The 25,459-nt window shown below is 36.9% G+C and overlaps 1 protein-coding gene across 1 annotated transcript in view; it reads right to left on the reverse strand.

Annotated features, from left to right (window-relative positions):
* Window positions 1-23,533, reverse strand: part of Set2 (SET domain containing 2) — a 32,296-nt gene extending 8,763 nt beyond the window's left edge. Inside the window, exons 1-12 of the mRNA XM_089630938.1 lie at window positions 23,318-23,533; window positions 20,840-22,918; window positions 19,651-19,779; window positions 18,268-18,567; window positions 17,429-17,513; window positions 16,630-16,851; window positions 13,252-13,472; window positions 11,577-11,943; window positions 6,552-6,757; window positions 5,745-5,964; window positions 2,634-3,302; window positions 1,948-2,113 (exon numbers count right to left, since the gene is read on the reverse strand). Of these exons, the coding sequence (XP_089487064.1) occupies window positions 1,948-2,113; window positions 2,634-3,302; window positions 5,745-5,964; window positions 6,552-6,757; window positions 11,577-11,943; window positions 13,252-13,472; window positions 16,630-16,851; window positions 17,429-17,513; window positions 18,268-18,567; window positions 19,651-19,779; window positions 20,840-22,884 (4,630 nt within the window). The 5' untranslated portion in view covers window positions 22,885-22,918; window positions 23,318-23,533. The remainder of the gene's footprint in view (window positions 1-1,947; window positions 2,114-2,633; window positions 3,303-5,744; window positions 5,965-6,551; window positions 6,758-11,576; window positions 11,944-13,251; window positions 13,473-16,629; window positions 16,852-17,428; window positions 17,514-18,267; window positions 18,568-19,650; window positions 19,780-20,839; window positions 22,919-23,317) is intronic.
* Between the last annotated feature and the right edge of the window lie 1,926 nt (window positions 23,534-25,459).

The following is a 25,459-nucleotide window of genomic DNA, read 5'->3' on the forward strand; positions in this document are numbered from 1 at the left end:
AACTTGTTGCATCACATTTGATTTGGAAAAGACGCTACCTCTCCCAAAGATATCCACAAACGTGGCTTTCTATTTAAGAAAACTGTGGCTCTATAATTTGGGAGTACATTGTGTAACAAAGGAGTTAAATAGGGCATATTTACATGTTTGGATTGAAAACGAAGGGGGCAGAGGGAGCGAGGAAATTGCCAGTTGTTTAATGGCCTTTGTCAACACCATGCAACTTCAGAGCAACAAGTCTCACCTTATTGCTTGGAGTGACTCTTGTGCCGGTCAAAACAAAAATATAAATTTGATTATTTTCTGGCAATATTTAATTCTAGCAAAAAAATTCAAAATAATTGACCATAAATTTCCTGAGGTTGGTCACTCACATATGGACTCTGATAGAGATTTTGCATTGGTAGAAAAAAAAATTAATAGATGCCAGTCCATTCAATCAGTGGACCAATATGTAAATTTAATGATGTCGGCTAACACAAAAAATATACCCATCGTGACAATGATGGCTGATAAGTTTGTTAATATTAAAGAATTAGGACAGCAATTGAACTTTATACACAATACAAAAAACACTATCGGAAAAAAGGTTAACTTTCAAAAAGGAATTCGCTGGATAAGAGTGGAGGAATTCGGGATTTATAAATATAGCGAATCACTCTCCGAAGAAGAGCCTTGGAAAGAAGTGGATCTTAAAAAAAAGGTGTGAAACATTATCTTCCCCGCCAATGCTGTCATCAAAAGTGAGAGATAACAAAGAAATCGATGCGGCCAAATGGAATGATATCCAAAAATTGTTACCATACCTGGATGAGGTTTTTCGTGGATTTTTTAAGTCTCAAAAAAAAAAAATTGACACATGCTCTGCTACCTTTTCTTTTCAATAATAATTAATATTTAGTTACTTTATATCAAAAAAAATGTTTAATTTCTTTGATTAAATAAAACAACAAGAATTTAACATGTTCTTGCCTTTCAATTCTGTATCCTCCTCACCTATCCCTGAAGATGGCATGAACATGTTAACTACATTTTTTTGTAGAAAACATGTTTATTTTAACTTTTAGACTGCAAAAGTACTTAATATTAATAGATGTAATGTAAATTTGGTTTGTTTACTACACCATGAAGGATCAGTACATTGTATATGACATTCAAATAAAAAATTATAAGGCAAAACGCAAAAGTCTAAATATCTCAGAATGCCTTCAATGTAAGTTAACAACTTCTTGCCTTGGGGTCTTCAATTATAAAACTTTGGCTCGCTAAACTGGGGCTGCTCCTAGACTTACTAAACGGGGGTGCCATCGAAACCAGAGTCAAGTTAGTCTCTCGGAAGCTGGGCGTACTGTACAGGACCTGCAGATACTTTAATAGTACACAACTGCTGACCTTCTACAAATCGCAAGCGCGCCCCACTGTTGAATTTGGCGGCCACCTCTGGTCTGAAGCCCCAAAATACTTGCAAAAACAATTCCCATATCTTGATAAACGGAATGCAATCTTTAGAGCACAGGCGTCAGATGGGAATGCTATCCTTGTTCTATTGGTATTTCAATGGAAGATGCTTCCAGGATCTAGAATCATTGATTCCTTTGGCACCGATGCATAGTTGGTAAACAACAAACGCACGTCCAGCATATATACACGGTTGAGAAAAGGCTTTGTGTTTCCTCCCTCTTCAAGACCCATGTTCACTTCTTCTTCTCCTCAACAAGACCCTGCACACAGCATCAGCAAAGATAATATGGGCCCTTAGGGAAATTATTTTCATCAGGGCTTCCTGTGTGGAGTTTTGTTAATTTTTAAACTTCAAAGCGCTTTGTCTTCTTTGCAACGGTATTCAGATGTTTGTACTCTAGATTTAGCCTTATATAATCTAGAGCCAGAAACTAGTTTGATAAACATGTATAAGGATAGGAAGTTTTCTATCCCTGTGGAACCAACCTTCTCTGTGGGGGGTGGGCGAGTACATAGGGGGCTCCCACTGCGGCTCGCGCAGCTTAACGTGGTAGTAATAGGTGCGCCCTCGAGGGTCTGTCATGGATCTCCACATGGAGGGCAGGCGCACGGGGGCCCAGGGCAGCACCTCCGCAGGGACATCCACCGTGTCCTGCAATCAAGACAGTAAAACAAATACATTCAAATTGTCCGCAGATTTGCTTTTGAAATTACAAAATTCTATAATTTGTGCCACAATTCGGTAACTTTTGTAATGTGAAAGAAGCAACTCAAGAAACAACCTAAAAGTAATTTATGTATTATTAATGATTCAGTTTTAATGGTAGAAGTTAGGGAAGACCGAAGAAGAGATGGCACAACCAAGTGAACCAAATAGAATAGTGGCAGCATGTAACAAACTTCCACAACATATCATCGATGCTACAAATATGGATTTTCATTTGGAGAGAAGGATCGAGTTATTTTTTAAATATAAATTATTGTTAAACTTATTGTAAAATTAGAAATGAGTGCATCAGCAGCATACTGCTTGTATGCTGCTGTCAGAATAACAGAATGGTATGTATGAGACGAAGTTTGGCAGTCCATGCCGCGATGGTTAGTTAATCAGTCACTCAGTTTTAATTCCACTAAAGTTAAAGGATGGAATAATGTAAATCAATTTCATTTACCTGATTTTCATCAGTAGGTGTAGCAATACTCGGCAACACGGCCAGATCTGCTTGTTGGTTTTGGTAGACAGTGGAGACGATCTCTGGGATTGGGGGCGCATAAAACGGAGGGTTAATTTGTACAGACTCTTGGGTAGGGTAAGGATAGGCGGAAGCCGTGGGCATGCCGGCCACCAGTGAAGGAATCTGCTGAGGAAGAGGTGTGTTGGGCCGTGGGGGCATGGAAGGCGGAGGATTCATCATAATGATCTGGTTGGGGAGCTCCGCCAGAGGCAGTGCTAAGTGCGGAGGTTTCTGCATCATCGGAGGCGTAGAGAGAGGCATCTGCTGAAGCGACGGAATGTTTGGTGGGAGCGGAATATTTTGATACGTTGACACGGGAGTCATAGGGGGCGGCGCGTAGTTGGGATTCTGCCCCAGCATCTGCATGAAGCCCGGGTTGGGGTAGTTCTGGACTTGCTGGGCCATGGGGTCCATCATGGCCATGGGGAACATGGACTGCGGGGGCCCGCAGTAGGGCAGCATGAACTGCTGTTGTACCATATACTCGGGGGGAATGAACTGGCCCATGTTGGGCGGCATCATGAACTCGGGTGGGGGCATGCCCTGCATCTGCTGCATGCCGTTCATCATCATGGGGGCAAACTGGTGCGGACCTTGTGGCATACCCTGGAAATAATTATTGAGAAAAGACAAATTAATATACATTGAAAATTAATGTTTTTTAATGACAATTAATGTTTATTTTCTTTAGAGATATTAGAGGTAAATAACATAAACAAAAGTGCTGTCAAAAATGAATTTGCAAGAAACTTTGGATGGATTTGATTTTGACAGCTAGTATTTAAACGTGGGAGGTCAAATGACACAACACATGTAGTTGAAGTATAGCCAAAAAACATTAAATAAATTATTTATCAATCGGAACTACAGAGAAAGAATACACTTTTTTTTCCAAGCATTGAATGAATGTTTTATATTGAATATTATGCCTTTCTCTCAGATAAGTGACAGAAATGATGAAACCCCTATTTACTCCTTGTGTATATCTTAAAAAACACTAGCTGATGTGTAAAAGTAGATTTGATAAGGTACACAGTGTTTACTAGTTGTATTGATTACAAAAGAGGGCCCATACAATTGCATGTAATCACCCAGATACACACAATCATTCAGCTCCTTCCGTTTGGGAATTTACAGCCTCTTTGAAAAAATCATATGTATCTTCAAATTTTAATACGGAGACATATAAACTACTTATAGTTAGAGAGCCATTGAATGAACCTATAGATACAACTGACAATTTATCAAATATTTATAGGATACATAATTTTTTTTTTAAATTTATAAACTCATGAATTCTGCATATTATTTTAAAAATTGCCGTTTGTGGTACCTACTTGGAGCAATATTAAATATTATGACTTATAATCACAGGTATAAATTTTATTTCTTATTATCACAGGAATAAATTTAAATTCGAACATCCATTTTTTATAATGTAAAAGCATGAACATCATACGTCACTCATACATACATACATCGCATCATACGTCAATAATCGGCACCAAATCACGGTTGTCAATGGTTTTGCATCTTGCTTAACGGAAATCGTCTCAGGTGTGCCCCAGGGGTCGCATCTTGGACCACTCTTATTTAATATTTATATAACTGACATTTACGTTTGCTTTAAAAATAGTTACTTTGTTTTATACGCGGATGACATGAAAATTTATAAAGCTATACAGTGTTTATCCGATTGTATGGAATTGCAAAGCGATCTTGATAATTTGTGCATATATTGTGAATCAAATTTATTGTCCTTAAACATATCTAAGTGTCACTCGATTACATTTACTAGAAATAAAAACAAAATCATCTATCCATACAACTTGAATAACAAACCTTTACAACCTATGTCTACGTGTAAAGATCTAGGTGTTTACTTAGATAGCAAATTATTTTTTGACAAGCACATTGAACACATTATTTCAAAATCCTACAGAATGCTAGGTTTCTTATTAGGAATATGCAAAGTTTTCAAAAGTGCTAAGACTCTGAAAATGTTGTTTTGTTCATTGGTCAGAAGTCCACTGGAGTATGCTTCCACAATATGGAATCCTCAATATAAGGTATACATAGATTTAGTAGAAAGTATACAGAATAAATTTTCGAAACATTTACTCAAGAAATACAACAATACTACAAATAATATGTTAACTTTACAAAAAAGACGCACATTGTCAGACCTGTTGTTTCTACATAATCTGCTAAATAATAAAATAGATAGTCCCGAATTGCTATCCGTCATTGGTTTAAATGTTCCAACGAGGCGTACCAGGCACACTACACTATTTCATATTGAAGCCAACAATACCAATGCAGCAAACAATTCAGTTATTACTCGCGCAATCACAACATACACCCATTACGAAAAATTACTACATTTAGACATCTTTCATGATTCCTTTCTAACATACAAAAATAACTTATTAAATTTCTTAGCATGACATATTTCAAAAATATTTTCACATCATTTTTCAAAACTCCTATTTATTAACAGTCAATTACAATTCGTGAGCTTATTATAATTCTTGTTTTCAATTCATTTATTATTTATTATTTTTATTATTATCCACACACTTCCTTCCTTTTATAACAATCTCAGACGAAATTACGTAATGATATTTTATGGACATACGTAATAGGTACTACAACTATGTAATAACTAAAAATATCAAATTGTATCTAATTGTACTGTGTATGTCTTAACAAATAAATAAATAAATAAATAAAAAAATAAATGAACAATTTTTTTTAATGAGAATTTGTGATTTGTAAGAAAAAATATTTCTATAATTTGGGTCTGTGGAATGTCAACAACAAATAATTCCGAAGAGATGCGAAACACCTCTTGTTAAAATGTGAACTACTAAGTTAGCTTTCTGATTAACTTTTGAAATAATTCCAATAAATGTTTTAAAATATCTCTTCAAATTTACAATGTTTTGGCCAGCGGAGACTGAAACTGAATTTCTGTACCCTCGGGTACAGAAATCTCAGAAATTTCTTCTGAACCTTTTCCGAGAGTGAACACTATACTATACTAACCTGCATATACTCGGGTGGCAGCCCTTGCCATTGCTTGTGTGCATTGGGTTCAGGCAGCAGGGGTGGGCGCCGCTTGCTCTTGTCGGGGGTCGGGGGGGCGCCGGTAGGTGGAGGTAGGGGGGGCGGCGGACGGCTGCGGCGCTGCTCGTCACGGGCCGCACGTTCCGCAAACTCCCGGCGCCGCTCCTCCTTCGACAGGGAGGGGACACGTTCTTCAGATCTAGGAGTAGGCATAAAGCAGTGGATTGGTTAATAAAAACATTAATGATATAAATGTGTTTAGCTTAGAGGTTTTGAAGATTGAAAATTACATAATATTTGTTTTGATAAAACAACACAGCATTTTAAATACTTTTCTATTGCGTATTATGCCTTTTTCTCAGATAATTGACAGAAATTATGAAACCCTCGTTATCAGCAGTCAAGATATATTTAAATATAAAATGTAAGAATCAAAAAATGCTAGGACGCGCTTGCATCAGGTGTGTGGATCGTTGACCTGCCACCAGTGCACTTTCATCAGCTCGATGCGCTTCTTCTTGGGAACAGTGGATATATTGTCGACGGTAATCCATCACCGCGTAAATTATATTTGGCCGCTTTTCAGGAGAGACAAAAAACCTGCAATGATTTTAGTCAAACGGAAGGCAATTGAGATACTATTTTTGTTTTAAAACAATTCCCTTACATTGAAAACATCCTGTATTAATTCAACCGATGTAGGTTTATTACCGCCGTCAAATCTCATTGCAAGATGACTTACTCGGTGATGGATTGCCGTTGACGATAAATACATATAATACACACCTAATCTGCTTGGTGCGGGGCACCTCGGGACTGGGCGGGCGGCTACGCTTCTTGTCACGGTCGGGGCGGCTGTAGCGTTCCTCCCAACGAGTGCGCCGAACGCCCGCCTCCTTATCGCGCTCACGCCGGGCGTGCGGCTCATTGGCTTGCCGCTCGTGCTCCTTCATAAGTTCAATGCGCTCCCTCTTCGGGATCTTGAAGATCTCCTGGAAACACACCAGCTTGGTTTTATATAGTCTCTAAATACACTAAACATCCGGATATGTATAATGAAATAACCCGAACATTGCAGAAAACAAAGCTAGCGATAAAACCCCGAAAGTAACTTCCTTTTTGTTAACCCCTCGCATCAGAGGGCGTAAACTTCCGTCAAACGAAAGTTTTGGAAGTAACATCTATAATATAAATATATAAGTTGTTTTTTTACATCACATACTCTATAATTCAGGTTATCCTAGAAAAAATATTCAGTAATTGAACTGTATTTAAAAATAATTTATCCCGTTACTATTTTTTAAGATATCAAATTCTGACAAAATTACTTTCTCCTCCCGCCCTCCCGGATCCCTTTTGCTTTCAGAAAAATTTCCTCACAACAAATGCGGTCGTAAAAGATGCGTTTTACTGGAAAGTGATACAATAATACGTATTTGAGTAATGCTCGATTTCGTTTACCGATTTGCGATACTTAATAATTGACTGCCGGGCGGAGTCCAGTTAAAACGATAAGTAGTAACTAATATCCGATTTATTTTTATTTTTTGGAATAACTTAATGAGTAAAACTTCCAATTGTAATATTTAATTATTGAAGACAATATTAGCGATCGAATGCAATCTAGACAATAAAAATGGGCAGTGAGAAAAAACAAGGCAATGTCGGTAGTTCTTATTCGAAATATGATACAGTTAAATATCTCCCCCGGCAAGGCAAGGGTTCTGGGTTCGAGTCCTAGATGTGACCGTATCTTTTTCTGATTTTTCTGTTTTAAATATTCGTTTAGGAATTGCTAATGTTGTCTTCAATAATTTAATATCTGAGTGTTACTGGAAAGGACAAAAGAGGGAACATGGGAAACCCTAGAGACCCACTTCGGATTGTACGTGATTTTTCCTTGAGGTATGTAAAGATTATTGTATTTGAAAATGTCCTCGTCAAAACAACAACTAGAGTCATCATATCACAAGACTTGAAATGGGACCTGCATATCGCTGGGATTGTCAAAATAACAAAATCTAATACATACAATTATATATGTATATATGTAAAAAAAACCACTTAGGAGTGCTTTCCTTAAGTTTGAATTTGCCGTGTTACCGACAAGTTAGTTGGTGGCCCACTAGATGTCACTGCTGACAGCTTTGACATTAGCGAATTAAAGAGAGATATGAAAAGTAAAAGGGTCATCATTATTTCATTAAATACACCGAATACACCTGAATATAATATCTCACATTATTAAGAAACCTGAAATAAGGGCTTTAAATGTTGTTTCTTTTGTTTTTACAGGTGAGTGAATCTTTTGTTAACAGATAATGTGTTGGTTAAGGCCCAGGCTACACGAGCGGTTCTCCCGCCGCGGGAGAACCGCTTGTAAACCGCTACAGACGGGCCCAGGCTACACGAGCGGTTCTCCCGCCGCGGGAAAACCGCTCGAGAAAGCGACCGTGGACATTATTTGGTTCATTCTTCAAAATGGATCCGCCAATGATCACTGCTCTTGCAGCGCTTATTTTAATAGAGTTATTAAAAAAAAAACGACGAAGTGTTTGGGTGGCACCAATATTAAGTAATCGTTTAAATTCCGGAATATTTCATTTAATGTTTAGTGTACACCGAGATAATCTTCAAAAGTTCTTCACATACTACAGAATGTCTGTGAACTCGTTGGATGAACTTCTATCAATTGTGAGCCATAGTATTAACAAACAAGATACAAACATGCGACGATCCATCAAACCTGCAGAACGCTTGGCTATCACACTCAGGTAAATAAAATCACATAATATTATTTATTATTTTATTTAAAAAAAATTATTAATAAAAAGTAGACCAGAGTAATTTATTGAAGAGGTAGGTAAGATATAATATTATAATAATCATCATTTTCTTGTGATGTGTCAGAAGCAGTCTCATTTTGTGGCGATGCTACTCTGCTTATTGGAGAAAATGCTTCAGAATATGTTCTTGAGCCTGAGCTCCCATCCTGGTTTCTGCGGTAAATAAATTCAGACAAGTTGCTGGGAATATCGGGATTTGTATATTCATTATTTGCGTAGGTTGTTTGCTTTCTTTGTATATTTCTGAATAAATGTCCTGATTTTGTGTTAAAACCACAGGAGAAATATTAGACTCACGTTCGTCTGAAGTACTGGCAGCAGTAGGGCGTATAAAGGACAAGAGGTCAAAATAAATATATCTTTTTTTTGTGCTGATTGTCCCGACACTGTGTTGGTTTCTGACTTTACTTCTTTCATATAACTGTCTTTGATGTTCTTCCACTTCTTCATGAGATCTTTTACTGTAAAAAAAAGAAATATATTATATTTATAATGCATCTATTATTTTTTACGTTGTGGCGAGCTCTGAGACAGGCCTATGTTCAGCAGTAGACAATATTGGCTGATGATGACAATGATTTATTTTTTCAGATATTTGGCTTCAGGAGGAACATTCACAGATTTGGAATACGATTTTCAAATTTCACGAAAAACCATACCATTTATTGTAAAAGAAACATGTCAAGCTATTTGGGAAGAACTGGCACCTTTAGAAATGCCAAAACCAAATAAAGAAAAATTGATCAATATTGCTGAGAAAGAAGCGAACTTCCCTAATTGCGTTGGCGCCATGGACGGCAAACATATTAGAATTATTTGCCCTCCGAAAGGTGGATCTAAATATTTTAATTACAAAAAATACCATTCTCTTATTTTATTTGGAGTGGTGGACGCAGACTACTGTTTTACATTCACTGATATTGGTGCTCCAGGTCGAGAAGCTGACTCATCAATCTTCAAAAGTTCAAATTTTGGGCAAAAGTTAATAAATTCTCAGTTAGATCTACCAGAGCCCGCTTATCTTCCTGACAATATAGGACAACCACCTGTGCCTTTTGTATTTGTAGGTGACGCTGCGTTTGGTCTAAACAAAAATGTTATGAGACCATTTTCTTTACGAAACATAACATTGCCCAAGAAAATTTATAACTATCGATTATCAAGAGCTCGCCGTTTTGTCGAATGTGCGTTTGGTATTCTCAGTGCAAAGTGGAGAATTTTTCATTCAAGCATCATGATCAATCCACCGAGTGCCATACCCATTATAAAAGCAGCTTGTGTGCTACACAACTTTGTAAGACGCAGAGATGGGTATCGATTTGAAGACACGATTGAATGTGATTTCGAAGAATACGATGTAGTTCAGGCAGTTGCAGGCCGATCTACTGGCATTACAGTAAGAGATTCGTTTATTCGATACTTCAATGGTCCTGGTGCCGTTCCTTGGCAAAACAGGATGATTCATTAAGACGCTGGTTACTTACATTAAATTACAATTATTATAACATTATTATTTAGCGTTTATGATTTTTAAAAAACTGTATATTCGTAAATGCCATATGTGTGATCCCAAAAATATTGGTGAAACTTTTCAAGATGGAGAAGCGTTCATTATAATCGTCAAATTCGCGTACATTTATTCATACTCACGTTAACTGCATCGCAAAACCAAACAATTTCAAGCATATTTCAATTAATAGGAACTGATCTAGAATGTTCATTATCGATACAAAACCATCCTATAAAGTTTCTCTAACATTTTTGAGGTCACCCTGTATAAGAATAAAAAGTATACTCACTAGATCTGTTTTTATCTTCTGGTCCTAAATCATCCCAATGATCCATCATTTGTTGTCCTATCTCCATCCATAACTTTGCTTTTAATTCTCGATTGGCGTAATCATTTAACTTTACATCATATAAAGCAGGCCGATCTTGTATTTCAATTATGAATCGCTCCGTATCAAACATGTTGTAACATGAATCCTTCACGCGCACGACCGACCAACAACGCTCTCTCGCAGGGAATGAGCAAAAGCGGGGAAACCGCTCGTGTAGTATGAACGTGGCGGTTATCCGCTGCGGGAGAACCGCTGCATGCGGCGGTCGAATTTCTCCCGCCCGTGAACCGCGAGCGGCCGCGGCGGGAGAACCGCTCGTGTAGCCTGGGCCATACAACGTTCATAGTAAATTGTGTCTGGAGCGGTTTACAGCGGTTCTCCCGCGGCGGGAGAACCGCTCGTGTAGCCTGGGCCTAAGAGTTGTAAATACGTATTGTTAATAAATCTTTTGTTTTTACAGAGAAACGCAATTACACCTTTGTTTTAAAATTATAGTTTTAGATTATAAAAAAAAACTATTATATATATTTAATTAGGAAAGCCTTCCTTGACCTAAAACACTGGACATGATGATAAAAATATACAAAACATATGTACGACCTTTTCTGGAAAATGCTTTCCAAATATAGAGTTCGTATTTTGGAAGGATATAGATCTAATAGAGAGAGTACAGAGACGATACAAAATACACAAATACCAAGAGCTTTGAAAGACCACATGAAGATTGACTCGTAGCACTAAGATTACCAACATTAAAAGAAAGAAGAGAAAGGGGTGAATTGATTGAGACTTTCAAGATTTTAGTATAGTTGCCCTGATATATATTTTTTAACAAAACACCTTTTGCATCCAATCCTAGGAAACGCTTCCTTCCAAGTAGAGTAATGGATGCATGCAACAAACTTCCACAACAAGTCATGGATGCTACTAATATAAACCAATTTAAAGCTCAATTGGATTATTAAGAGAGAAGAAAGGATTAACTTAATTTCAAAATTAAAACAACTCAATTATTACTGTAAAACTTATAGGGAAATCAGATTGCATCAGCAGAATTCTGCCTTGCACATTAAATAATAATAATAAATGAACTAATTCATAAATAAAGAAATCAATAAACTAACCTTCAGTTGAGACCACCTGTCCAAGAGCAGATTACACAGCCTAGCAATATCTTCCTTCTGCGTATCGGTATGAATTACAACATCATTATTAATCTTGGCTTCCACGTTGTCTCCAGATTCGTTCAAGGGCAGCGTTTCCACCTCCACTTTGTGCGTAAACTTGAAAGGCAGCTCCACGGGCAGACCCGTGTTCTCGTCGATAAGGACCGGAGTCCCCCGCCCGCTGGTGTCGCTGGAGTCCTCCTTGGGGGACTTGCTGGGGCACGTGTCCGCGAGCCACTTCTCGATGTTGCCAATCAATTTGCACTCTTGCAGGATGGTCTTGTTGGGTATAGGGAGCTTCTCCAGGGCGGTTAGCATGTCCAATCTGAAGACATGCAAATTAAATATAAAACTTCTGAGAACAAAATAATTAGTTTAATTCAAAAGGTAAACAGTCTGTCACCCAATACAATTTCAAATAAGACTAACATTACTTTCAAAATGTTATCATTTTATCTGGACATTTCTATACTACAGTTGTCTTGGTGTTCAAGAAATCTTCACCACCAACATAAATCTCTGTAGACAATGAAAAAAATTAAATAAATTATTATAAGCAATAATTATTCGCCTGAAATACCTATACACATTGAAAAAATCTCCCGAGTAAGAATAAATGCCGCCAATTCCAGGTTCAATTCCCGTTGGCGGCATTTATTCTTTCTCGGAGATTTTTTCAATTTGTGTGGGTATTTCAGGCGAATAATTATTGCTTATAATAATTAGTTACCTTTTGTGCCATGCATAAAAATCTTGTCTTATGAACATTTGTTTACCATTGATAATAAAAAAAAATTAACAAAACACCTTCGTATCCAATCCTAGAAAACACTCCTTGCAAATATAGTAGTGGAAGCACTGAACAAACTTCCACAATGTGTCATCAATAGTAATATACAAATATAAATCAATTTAAAGAGAAGAAAGGATCGACTTATTGTGAAATTAGATGTGAGATATAAAAACCAGCAATTCTATGCATAAATATCAAAGCCCCGAAAAAAAAAAAAACTTATTAATATTTAAATTAAAAAAGAATAAATTATTTGGCGCCTTCACAAATATTGAAATTTAACCTCTCAGGCTAATTTGTTCGCTTTTAGGAACAGCTCATACGGTCTCATAGAAATCACTGTAGCTGTCACTGTTAGAAATATGATCTAAACAGTTTTAGAAAGAGAAAAACTACTCTTTATTAAAATCCAGAAGTTAATTAAGGAATTAAAATGTGCACCTCTATGAAACCAAAGGTTCCGACCGCAATTTTAGAAAAATAAATAAGTGCGTTTTTTTTTTTCATCATAAGTAATTTTAATCAGTTTTTGACGAAAAAACGTAAGGTGAGCCATTTTTTACGTTTGTATTAAAAATTTTCAATTTTTAAAAAAGTCTTTTTTTATCACCTTTCAAAAACAGTTCTCAGATTCATTCAGAATTATTCCATTTATTTGGATTTTATTGCAAAGTGGAAATATTCCGACCTTCTGACAGAATATGCCGGAGGCCTGAAGGGTTAAATAAATAATATTTGGATGATTTGCTTAGCGCCCTTTTTGTACACAAACCTGGATGGCACAACTCTAATCTTTTCATCCACATAATAAAATAACTGTTCCAGTATCGAGTGACAAACCTGAAGGTAGCGTCGGCATCCTGGCACCACGGAGCCAGCAGGCGGAGGCCCCGGTAGTCCAGGAACAGGCGGCGGCAGGGCAGGTCGGCCGTGGCAAGCAGGGCTAGCAGTGCAGCCCGTGCAGAAGTGCGCTTGGCTCGCACCATGGCCCGGCACAGAGCCAGGGTCTGCGACTGGTTCTTCACGCCACTGCGGTCTAAACTTTCCATATCATCTTCCAGCTGGGGAAAGTAATAATTAACACTTACTATATTTTTAATTTTATTTTTTATCAAATTGTGAAATTCCTACCTGACTAAATCTGAGATTCAAAAAATCTTTTTTCAAAATTATACTGAACAATTGAAATATTTTGGGTGTTCTTTTTTGACAGTTTCACAGTGATTTCACACAAAATAAGTAATGGATTCTCCTAAGGACAGATTTTTTTCACAGAACTTGAACAATTCATCAAATTTCAACATTAAAATTCAAGATCTGTGAAAGTGTTATTCAAGTTGTTATTGTTTCATCATGGGCAGGTTGTTCAACAGGACTTGGATAATAACTGAACCTGGACAGGACTTTCACAGAGCTTGAATATTAACTGTCTAAGGGGGTATTTCACTATGTCGGGCTAAATATCTGACTAGCTAGCCGTTGGCTGGCTTTAAAGATCAGAATAACTTCGTTATTCAACGGCGACCGTTTCACCATTGTTGCCGAGCTTCCGGATAGATAACACTCGAAATAGTCTGGCAACATCGCAAAATGTTTGCAGTTACCCAATCTACTACAACGGCTGTCATGTTTTGCCGCAATGTCTATGGAATGCTAACGTTAATGCCAATTGACAAGTTTCCCGCCACACCGCAAAGTGTGCATTTTTTTGGTTATGTTATGTTGATTATCAGGTCATTTTAGATAGATTCGTGTCGACTTAATACATTGTTTCTTATTTTGAACACAATCAAATAATTCAGGATGGATCATACAAGCATTCAAATTCATTCGAGCTCTTAAAACTCGCGGCCTTCGCATCGCCGCCCTTTCACCTGCTTCTGTAAATCATAAACCTCGGTATCCATAATAATTCGCAACAAAATTCGACTCACTTCTCCGCTGTCAAACTCGGAATGTTTTGACGCCATCTTTGATTCGAGGAATAGCGCCTAACGTGAGGTTCGAGCACTGATTAGTCAAATCGAACTTTAACCCGAGCGTTAGCGTTATTCAGATATAGTGAAAACGAAAAAATGACTAATCCGCGGATTAGTGCTTAGTCAGAACATAATCAGAGATAGTGAAATACCCCCTAAGTAATTGATAAAAAATTATGGTGTAAACAGAAAATATTGTATTGACCTAGAAATTTCAAACAGAAAAAGAAGGACCAATTTTATTTCTAGATCGTCCTTGGTAGTTTTTGTCAAAATTGGTTTGTTTAAGTTAGGTTAAAGTAGAAAAGCATGGATTCATATTTTTGGTAATGCAAATTATAACAACAATACTTAGAACTGACAAAGCAGAAGGTCGTGTCATGTTTCATTGATAAGGGCCTTCTTCCACAGGGAATGCAAGTATCCAATACTCGATCTGCAAGGAGGTTCGAACACAGGCTCATGTTGCTGACATATTGTAAACTCATCGACGACGCCAATCTCCCGCGACCGGTCAGGCGAGGTTGTCGCCATCGTATTGTGACTTTAAACATGGCGTCTCTTGTGTCGAACATTTTGCGTGTTCTTTAGATCAATGCTAGGAACAAAACAGTCGACAAAAAATGACAGAAAACAAAAATAACAGCAACTGTTTGGGTGTGAGTGACGTTATGAAAGCATTCTAATTTTAACATTTCGAGAATTCAACAAAGATTTGTGGCGATGCGGGTCTCGTGATTTCAGTAGCGACCTGTACTGACAGTGCGTTATAGGATGGTAACCGACGTTTTGATTGTAATCAAATGATTAAGCAAAAAGATTGTATGCAAAAGATTGCATGTAAAAAGATTGAAATTATTAAACTGAGATTATGATCGTAAATTACCATTTGATCGCATTATTTGCTTATTGTTTGCCTATCATCATTTTATCTATAACCGTATCGGATACATACATCGGATGGATATCCCTGTGGAGGAAGGGCCTAAGTGTTATGGATAATACAAAAAATGTATCAGATATGTGATTTTTGGCAGACTATTCTGTTAGTCTTCATAATTATGTATGAATTGTAAATGAAATTACATACATAATATTTCATTTTATTGGTATAACATCTTATAACATATGTTAATCTAATATTTGGAAAATTTGGTTAAAAATAATAAATAAGATAAATAGTGAAATTAGCTGTGGCTATTTGACTAAACAGGTTAAACTGTGATAAGATAATATTAATTAGGCTATTATAAAGCAGTCGACAAACTGTCATCGTGAAACTAACAAAAGTGATAAAATTACCTTACAAACTAAATTTTAATTAAGTTATAAACCAAAAAAAACATCAGACAAAATGGCATAATGATAATAGCCTTCCGACAGATAACAACCTGGCAATACATTACTAATTAATTAACTCTAAATATTGACAGTGTAGAAGACTGATTACTAAACTATTTAGTCTGTCATGTTTATCAGTTGCATTACACTTCGACACTTAACGTTGCAGGCGGCCGAAGGAGGTACAACAAACAAGCAAGCTATTTTTAAAACACCGTGGTATCACCACACATCGGCCAACTTTCCAACTCCGAATGCTCGGACGATTGTGTAGAGGAGTATTCGTGCGCGTTGGCTCAAATTGGCCCAGGATAGCTACGGAGACGGTAAACAACACGTGTATCAAAGGAGTTGGCCCAAATTGCATGAACCAGCAACACATCAGCGTGTGCTTGGCAGGCAATCGAGACAGAAGTGTCGTTAATATAACTATATTATTATGGGTGAGTGGTATAACACTTATTTGAAATGATAAATTTTAACTTTATGAAGCGGAACCAATATTTTGGATCCCAAAGAATCGCCTGCACAAAAATAAAAGGTCATCATTACGCGATGCTTGGTTACAAATTGTAGCCTCCATAAATAAGTCAATGGATGAATTAAGAAATAAAAGAACCTGCAAAGAGGAAGTAGAACTCAATAGCTTCTTGTTCAATTATTATAAAACCCGCTTTGCCTTTGTGGAACTTTTTACTAGCGTTCGTTGGTGGCTTGCAATGTCATTCTGGACGAACCAAGAGAGTGGTCTTTGGTTGAACTATAACGTTAATAATAATATAACAAAAAAATTTAAATAATAAATGTACGTCAATGAACTATTATCATTGGATGTTCACACAGAGGAGCCAATAAAAGTTAAGGAAGTCAGTTAAATGTAGTTTGGAAGTAAGCTAACATCAATATCCTGCAGAAGCTCCTTGGCAGCTCGGGCGTACTTCTTAGGACGGCCCCGTTTTTTAGCCGCCGCTTCCTCCGCAGTGTCTTCCGGGACGGCTTCATCCTTCACAATGTCGGGCTGCACCTCTTCCTTGATGTCACACACCTCCACTTTAGCTCCACCATCCTCCACTTCACTTTTTATCTCTACGGTCTTTTCTTCATCTTCTGAAACCTCCTCCTGAACAAAAGAAATACATAAAGTTAGTTACATATGAGATTCAGCTAATAATTACTGACTAGCTTTGCCCGGGATGGAAAGGATTTTTTTCTAATTGTTATAAAAATATGGTTTCTTGTCTTGTTTTTTGACGATAGCACGGATATTTCAAATAAAGGAAATGACGTTGCAACATGGTTGTAAATGTTACACTGACCTAGAAACACCAAAGAGAAACAGCTGTACATATGGCAATACATTCTCAGAACCCTTCAAGATGGCTTGTGGCTTAAGAATGGCCCCAGTTAAACTCTGATTCTAGGCCAGTTTCAGCTTTTGAATAATTTGTGATCAGCTGACAAGCATAACAACAAAGTTGAAATGGACCTGGAATTGGCATTTAACGGGGACCATTCAAATGTAAAAAAAAAAACAAAATGACATTGATTGGCACTTTGATGACAATGTTACATTTGAATATCGGTGAAACAACTGACCCTTAGAGTTACACCAAGATCAATGGATCATTATTTTAACCTATGACTTAAGATAAAAATATTGTCATATTAAGAATTGTACTAGAATAATGTTTACACACCTCTTCCTCAGAGTCAGTATCAGGTTCTTCACCAATCCATCCTCTGCAATTGCTGGCTTCACAAAAACACTTCTGGGCTTCTTTCCTGAAATGTACAATCAACCACAATGTTCATCTTTAAACGCATCGCATCTATAATCAGAGTTACATACATATAATATTAATCTCTAAATGAAAATGGTTGCCAATTGACTGTCATGACTGATAATCCCACCCACGGGACTTTGAAACCAAGAGCGGGTAATAACATTCCCTTCGCAATACTATTTGTGTTTAGTGCAATACATACATATTTAATAGCTTATAGAAAATTATGACAAATAGTAAAGACGTATTAATCATAACAATAAGAATTTAAATCCATCCTGGTTGTTTGCAATACACAACCCGTCATAAATACAATACAATACATACATACCTAGTGAGGTATGTGAAATACAACAACCCGAAAAACAGCTGGTCAAAAACAAGTTTCTGGCTTCATTCATGATAAGACTAAATGATGCTTTAACTGTTGCATTCTTTGAGTCTTTCCTTCATATCAGGGACTCAACTCGACTGCAGAAGCACTATGCAATAGTTAGGAAGCCCAAATATTCTGTAAGCGTATCGTAATGCACTTGTAGTAGGAACTTTATTATTATCGTTAGTTGCCAAACGGTCTGTAATTAATGTGGAAAATGTCAATGGAAAATGCAGCATCGTTAGGCAATTGAGTTGCTCTGTCGATTGACACATTCTGCAAGGCAGAAATCCTCACTTTCAGAGCAACAAAAAGTGCATGGAATCTCCCAAGAGTATACTTATTAGGAACGTATAAGTTAACCTCTTTCACTTACCCGTATCGCTGAAACTGGTAGTCAAAAGTAATCTCATCATTGGCATTGATGTCTCTCTTGCTGAAGAAGCCGATCCTCAACTCTCCGTTGACAGTCCACTTCTGTGTCTCAGCGTTGGGGTCGCAGGAGTGGTTGATGAAGCGTGAGATGTTCCCCTTGAGGGTGGCGTCAATCACCGCGTCCCCTTTCAGCGCCATGAAGTAGTGGTGGCGATTCTTGTCCTGCGAATACTCCTCGGCTCGCTGGTTGAAGTGCTTTGAGTTCAGGACCTCGCCAACGTATTCCATCAAGAAATCTCCACTGGAAATAATTAGTAAATATTCAGTCAGTTACAAATTTAAATAATTAACTTTTCTGCGGAAGTTTATAAAATTGAAAAACATTCAAAACGATAAGACTGCTATCACATAATGGAAAGATTTTTCATGTTTTGTAAAATGTACCACTCCCTATCTTGTAGAGAATCTGAACCAAACTGCAATTAATTTGACATTATAATACAATTCAATCTTTCAGTAAACATATTTTTTGGAAAGAAAAATAACTTAAGTTAAGCATAAGATTTTCAGGGATTTACTATTTATTTAATGCGTTACGCAATTTACCTAACTATTAAATACTAAAACGATGTATGTACTTACATCTATTTCCTTCACACAGACATTATTTGAATTTCTATCTTTTAAATTAAGTATTTACTGAAAGTGTTTGTTACTTGCCACATTTTGAGACAATAACGTGTCTAGATTTTTGTAATGTCATTGGTTTTTCACATAATATTATTGCATATCTCGCAAATGTTTCTTAATTTTAATAAAGACTTCAATATAAGGTAAGAAATTGAGAGTATTATTTCAAAAAAATAAGCAGCAGTTCAGAATTTTTACTTATTTTAGATAAAATATAATTTCGTGTGCAAATTTTACAAAATTTTCCGCTTTTTGGCATGAATTGATGATAAAACGCCAACAAATAATGTGTTATTGGTATAAAATAAATACATAAAAACATTCATAAATAACATCTTCATTATATGTAATATGTTTGCAGTAATGCAGTTGAAAATATCTCATTCAATCCTCCATCTCCTATAACGTCATTTCGATCAATTGGTTAATAAAAGCAATTTCCATTCTCAATTGGAATGGCAAAACCAAAAAAAAATACACATGATGCAGTCGCAACATTTTCCAATGCAACGGGCCTGGAGATGACGCAGTGAACATAGTATTATTTATCATAATAAACAATGTTGCCGTTGTAGTCTCTCTTTTCGTTGTATGAATGTTTACAAGAAAGGAGGAAAGGTTTCAATGGAGGTGTTAGTATTAGCGGTAAGCCTAAATTTGACCTCTGGCTTAGCAATAAAAAATTCATAAATACCCAGCTATGTTGGTGACGGCCTGAATGCCCAGACCCTTCTTTTCCGTGCGCATTGGACGTAAATTAGAATACTGACGAGTTTGGAATCTTCTATTTGTACAGCGGTCTCCCACGGGACATCGTGAATTACTGCAAAACATTTCAAAAATACATTAAAAACTGGAATACGCAGTTCTTTGAACAAAAAGGCTTCATCGGAAACTATTATCAACGTTAGCCCAGAAAGTAGATTTCAAATTCACTGACAATCCAGGTTTTTCAGAGTGGTCATTGTGGAAATTAATGTTTTAAAATTGATCTTGGGGCAATGATTAAGAATGTACCAAGATTTTATCTAAGCTATTTAAAAAAAAAAATAAACTGGGTTCAATTTTTCCTTGTATTTCCAAATTGTGTAACCTAAGAAAAAAATAAATCATACTAGCAGCTCCGTGAATAGTAGACCTCACGTCCAAAAAAGTATGTTTCTAATTTTCTCTTATTTAATAAATCAAAATCAAAATTTCCTGTGAAATCACATGACTTGTAAGTAGGTACTGAAATACCTATCTACTTAATTTTAAATCAAATGTAACATTTAAAATTTTGAAATAAGGAATTATACAATTTGTCCAAAGAAACGTCACTATCTTAACGAAAATTCTTTTTTCAAACTTTGTTCAGGTAGGTATCAAAATATTGAAAAAATGCAAATAAGAAAGTTGAAATAAACATGACGATTTCACATTGAGGAAAAAAAAAATTACCATTTAAACGGCAACCATCTTGAACAGGAATTGGAACGTACAAACAAATTGAATGCACAGACAGACTAAAAGCAAAACGGTTGAATTAAAACAGTCGAGTTACACATAAAAACAGCATAATTTCCAAAAATGCAAATCATCTTAGTTATTGAACTTTGACCATTGGACATACATCCAAAGATAATATGAATCAGGATAGGAGTTAGTTCGGTAAATATTTACCTACGACTACCGTTTTTACTACTACAAAAAATTGCCCCTTTAATAACGCCTGCTCGCGTCCCCTTTAGAGTTATATCCCAGTTTTCAAGTAGTTTGTGGGCTACGCTAGGTTTGTATAGACTGGTTTGTGATTTAATTCTACCTAATCCAACCTAACCTAACATGTACGGAATATTTTCTCAAACGGTAGTCGTAGGTAAATAATTACCGTTAGTTCTTACCATTCTATCATTAATAATCTATTAAGGCAATCTTCTCCACAACCTAGTTCCCCTCGCTCTATCTCCTCCTTGGTGAGGAAGCAATCGCAAGTCATCCTGCGGGCCTCCTTACTGATTGTTCTATCACAATGATATTCGTTTTCCAAAATTATGTCAAACTGCTTCAGCCTACGCTGCGTATCCTCGTCATACGCATTCGAGTCACTTTGTAACTTAGGTGTCACGGTGCACGTGAAGTCCGTCTTCAGAGCGGACGGGGAGTCTCCGCTTTCGGAGATCGCCGATAGTTTGGCCCCATTGGCAGTGGGGCTGTGCAGCGGGGGCGTCACCGGAGAGCGGCTGCCCATCTCCATCTCGCTGGACCTCCGCCACCGAGACTTCACCTTCACGGGCTTCAGGTCACTATCTAGGATTGGCACCGGGAAGGAGGGCGACGTAAGCGACATGGACACCGAGGACGCGGAGCACCGAAAGCTATCGGGTGAAGACTTGGCAATAGCTTCACACAGATTTTCAGACACCTTAACTAACACTTCTTTCACTAAAGGTACCTCTGTTTTTTTTTGAGGCGCTCTGACGAGACCGTGACCTTTGGACCTTTGCTTCAGAACACTGATGGTCTTGATACGATTCGATCTTCGCACTCCCGAAACACTAGAGCAAGAAGAAGAGTCAGTGGAACAGCCGAGAGTGGCCTCGTTACTTTCGCAGTTCATATTATCACTTTCTAATTTATTTACAGCGGGGGTATCCTCTTCAGAATTGTTGACAACGGGGTTGGCTATTGCTCCCGTAGTAGAACTTTTAGGCAGCGGAGATTGAGGAGTCAGTATGGGCCGCGCGGCAGACTCAGGAATGTCTTTTTTATGCTCCAACTGGGGGTCATGACTAACATGATTGGAGTGACTCATCTCATTTAATACAACGGAACAATCCATGGCTAGGCACTGTGCATCAGTTGGAGGCGGTTCCTCATTTGATCTTATTTTAATATTACTTAACCGGTTTTGGAAATCATTAACTATAGCGCTCTCAGCCGACTGCTCTACTTCAGTAATCTTTGATGATGAATGATTACTGTCAGAATTTTGAATGTTTAATGATTCGGGACACTGTGGAGAATTCTTAGCTACAGAGTATATTATGTCCTCAGTACTCATTCCTTCGTACAGATCTTGGTTATCAGAACCATTTTCATCTATGATTTCATAAACAGTCATCACTTCATCGTCTCCGTTATTATCCCCCAGATAGTCGTGATCATCCCCTACAGTGACCTCCGCCACCTCGGCACTGTCGCTGAAGCATTCCATGACGGGGGGAGTCATGGGGGCCGGTTCCGAGGGAGCTGGAGACAAGGTCTCCTCTACGATGATGGGATCTCCGCATACGAGCTTGTACCCTCTTCTGGGATCACTGTTGATGATGAGATTGAGAGTTGGATCCGGTAATAGAGTATCACATGAGAAGGAATCTAAGTTAATAGGAGAGTCTTGGGTATTGGAATCGCTAGAACAGTTTATGGTTTCCAATAAGTTGGAATGTATCACCTTTTCAGGATATATTTTGTTGGCGGTATCATGGTTGAGTTTGGAGAATGTTTTGACAGCTGGAACTGAATCTGTAGTCAAAGCACAGTTAGTGAATTCTATGGGAGTGCTGCAGTCAGACTCTGAGCTAACACAAGGGTCAACCACCCTCACTTCCACCCCACTACCAGCGTCACTGTCACTGCCACTCACTTCTAAGTTCCCGAGAAGCTGGTATTTAGAATCGCCCAGCATGAGACATCGGTATTTCCCAAACTTCTTGTGGCAGAGCGCGGTGACGGGAACTCCAGAGGGGTTGATGTTGGTGTGGTTGGAGTCCTGCGAGTCATTCTCCCCCGAAGCGTCCTGGCTCGCGGAGCCATTCTCGCTGTCGAGGGAGTTGGTGTCGGCTGCTGCAGTGGCCTCGGTAGTAAAGCTTGTGCTGGCTTTGGCCGACTGTCGGGTGCTTCTGGTGGTGACAGTCCGGCCGGTTGATACCTTTTTTTTACGCCCCATATTATTTTATTTGATGCAGACAGAAGTAATTAACCTGTAAATATAAACAAATCATCAGAAAGTGCATTTGCAATCAATAAAAGAAGAATTTCTAAATCAGTCAATCTGTCAATGCAGTTTTGTAGTTCTATTGTTTGATGTAGCAACAAATATCGTACTTCATTCCGCGTAACGCGTTTGGTAAAAAAAAACTTTCATGAAATTACTATGCAAATACTGAAATTAACCGATTTATTACAATAAAAATGTTTTTTTATTAAATTGTTCCAACACATATTTTAACATCGGTCTAACAACCTCGCAGAAAGAATTTGCCGGCAAAAATATTTTTTTTGTAATCAAAAAAATTTCGAAGCATGAATATTACTTCATAAGAGACGTTCCTTTTAAAGTCAAAATAAATGTGTTATTTTAAATACAGTAAAATAATTACCTCATACAGTTCTTAAAAGGTGCAGAACCGCGATAAAACCGCGTATATAATATTGGCTGTTGCTGCTGAATATTCTTCCAAGGAGCAAAAAATAATTCAACTGAGACATGGTACATCTAAAACTATTGTTTAAAATTGAGCACTATCTGAAGTTTATTGATAAAATTATATATTTTGATCAATTTACAAAGCAAACTACCGCAACACACCACATTGGCCATTTTGTTTCTGACACATCCTTCATTACCGACCAAGCATCCATAATAAATACTATGTTACCGAGCGAGATCATAGAGGGCCTCATGCGCGGGATAATACACTCATTCAAATTCAAATTCAAACCTTTTCTTTATTTTGATTTTCGCCTCCGTGGCAGTTATTATTGTTGGTTTTCTATATTACATTATATTAATTGGCTAATCGTCGTAATGCATAATTTTTTCACAAAAAGTATTACTTGTATTAAATTGTTGAGGTATGTTGTTATTTTATAAAATATTTCCGGTGAAATTATTTTTTTTCATCTGGCATAAGCGCCAAGGTTTCCAATAATTTATTATCTTTCAATAGGTTTGCTAGATTTGCATTTAATTTAAGTGTGTGGCTATATTATGTATTGTGTCTATTACATTTTATTATTCTATCGATTAAAAACGATATTATTTTAGAGGAGAGAAGGAGAATCGTGAAGTAGTATTTTAACCGTAACAGGTGGGGCGAAAAGGCAAATGGGCAACACATGGTAATAATTGATTTATTAAAACACCCAAGAGATGGCTAGCACATAAATAAATAAACCATTCAAATATTCTACACTGTGCTGAATTACCAAAAAATATTTAATTTTCAAAAATTCATTACTATAATTTAAAACAACAATATTGTTTAGATTTAAGAATCAATCTTTATTTACCTCATTTATCGCATTTTATTTTTATTCGTTATCAATTGAGAATTATCATCTTACTTATTACACTTGAATATGAGATGAATAAAAAATGTATATCGAAACTGTTTTCTATGGATCGTATCGTACGGCAATTTGTCAAACTGTGAAAGTTCAAAATACTTCAAGGCAGTTTTTAAAACGGTACCGGTCGCATTTTTACATATTTTCTATCGTACTTAAACTAGACGCCAATTCGACCGTATTCCCTTCGGTCATATTTAACTGTATCATACTTCGTCTAATTTCTTAACGCATATTTTTATTGACTGCTATCTTTATGAATTATTGCAAGACTCTTCCCGAACCAAATGCAATCTAGATAGAGTCTTGGATAAACATACCCATTTTGATTTTTATGTTCTACATCTATTGACTTTTCTGCAAGTCTAGGATGAATATTTTTGGAATAACTTAAAAAGTAAAACCTCATATTGTAATATTTAATCATTGAAGACAATGTATTATTTTTAAGAAATATTTATTACCCTGAAATACCAATATAAATTGAAAAAATCATCCGAGAAAAAATACAAGCTGCCGGCGGGAATTGAACCAACAGCCTTCTTATTGAAGGCAATATCAGCGACCCTCAAACGAAAATTTGAAACAGAAAATATTGTCTTCAATACTTAAAAACTAAATTATTATGACAGTAGAAACCACATTATACGGGTCAAAACGGTTTATTCAGTATCACGATGTTACAAGTTAGTATATGATTTTTGTTTGTATTTGTAATATAATACAGAATTAAATTTGAAAGAATAATAATAATAAACAAAACTTGTATACAAAAAGTATACAAGTTTAAGTTTAATACTGACAGCAATAAAAATTGAAAACTTTCATTTCTTTGGTTTACTATTGTGTGAAGTAGCTACTTTGATTTCGATTCAGCTGGTCGGCCAATCAAAAGCCACAACAAACAACATTGTATTCCTCCAAGCAAGTGACTATAAAGTCGGGTCTCCAGCGACAAAATGTTTTACAAAACTTCCCACAGAAATAAAAAAAAATTGGCAGGGCCAAATCCGTCGACCACGGAAAACAAAAAAAAAATCGTTTTGGCTCCGACCTAAGCTTTCACAAAATGTGTATATGGGTACCTTCGTGTTTTTTTCGGAGGAGAAACACACATACAAGGCTTCGTAGGGAATGCGTAAAGATTAATAAAGATATTTTTATTTTCAAGG

This window comes from Hesperophylax consimilis, chromosome 4, assembly GCF_061612785.1.
Source record: "Hesperophylax consimilis isolate HC1 chromosome 4, BYU_Hcon_1.0, whole genome shotgun sequence".
Taxonomy (NCBI): domain Eukaryota; kingdom Metazoa; phylum Arthropoda; class Insecta; order Trichoptera; family Limnephilidae; genus Hesperophylax; species Hesperophylax consimilis.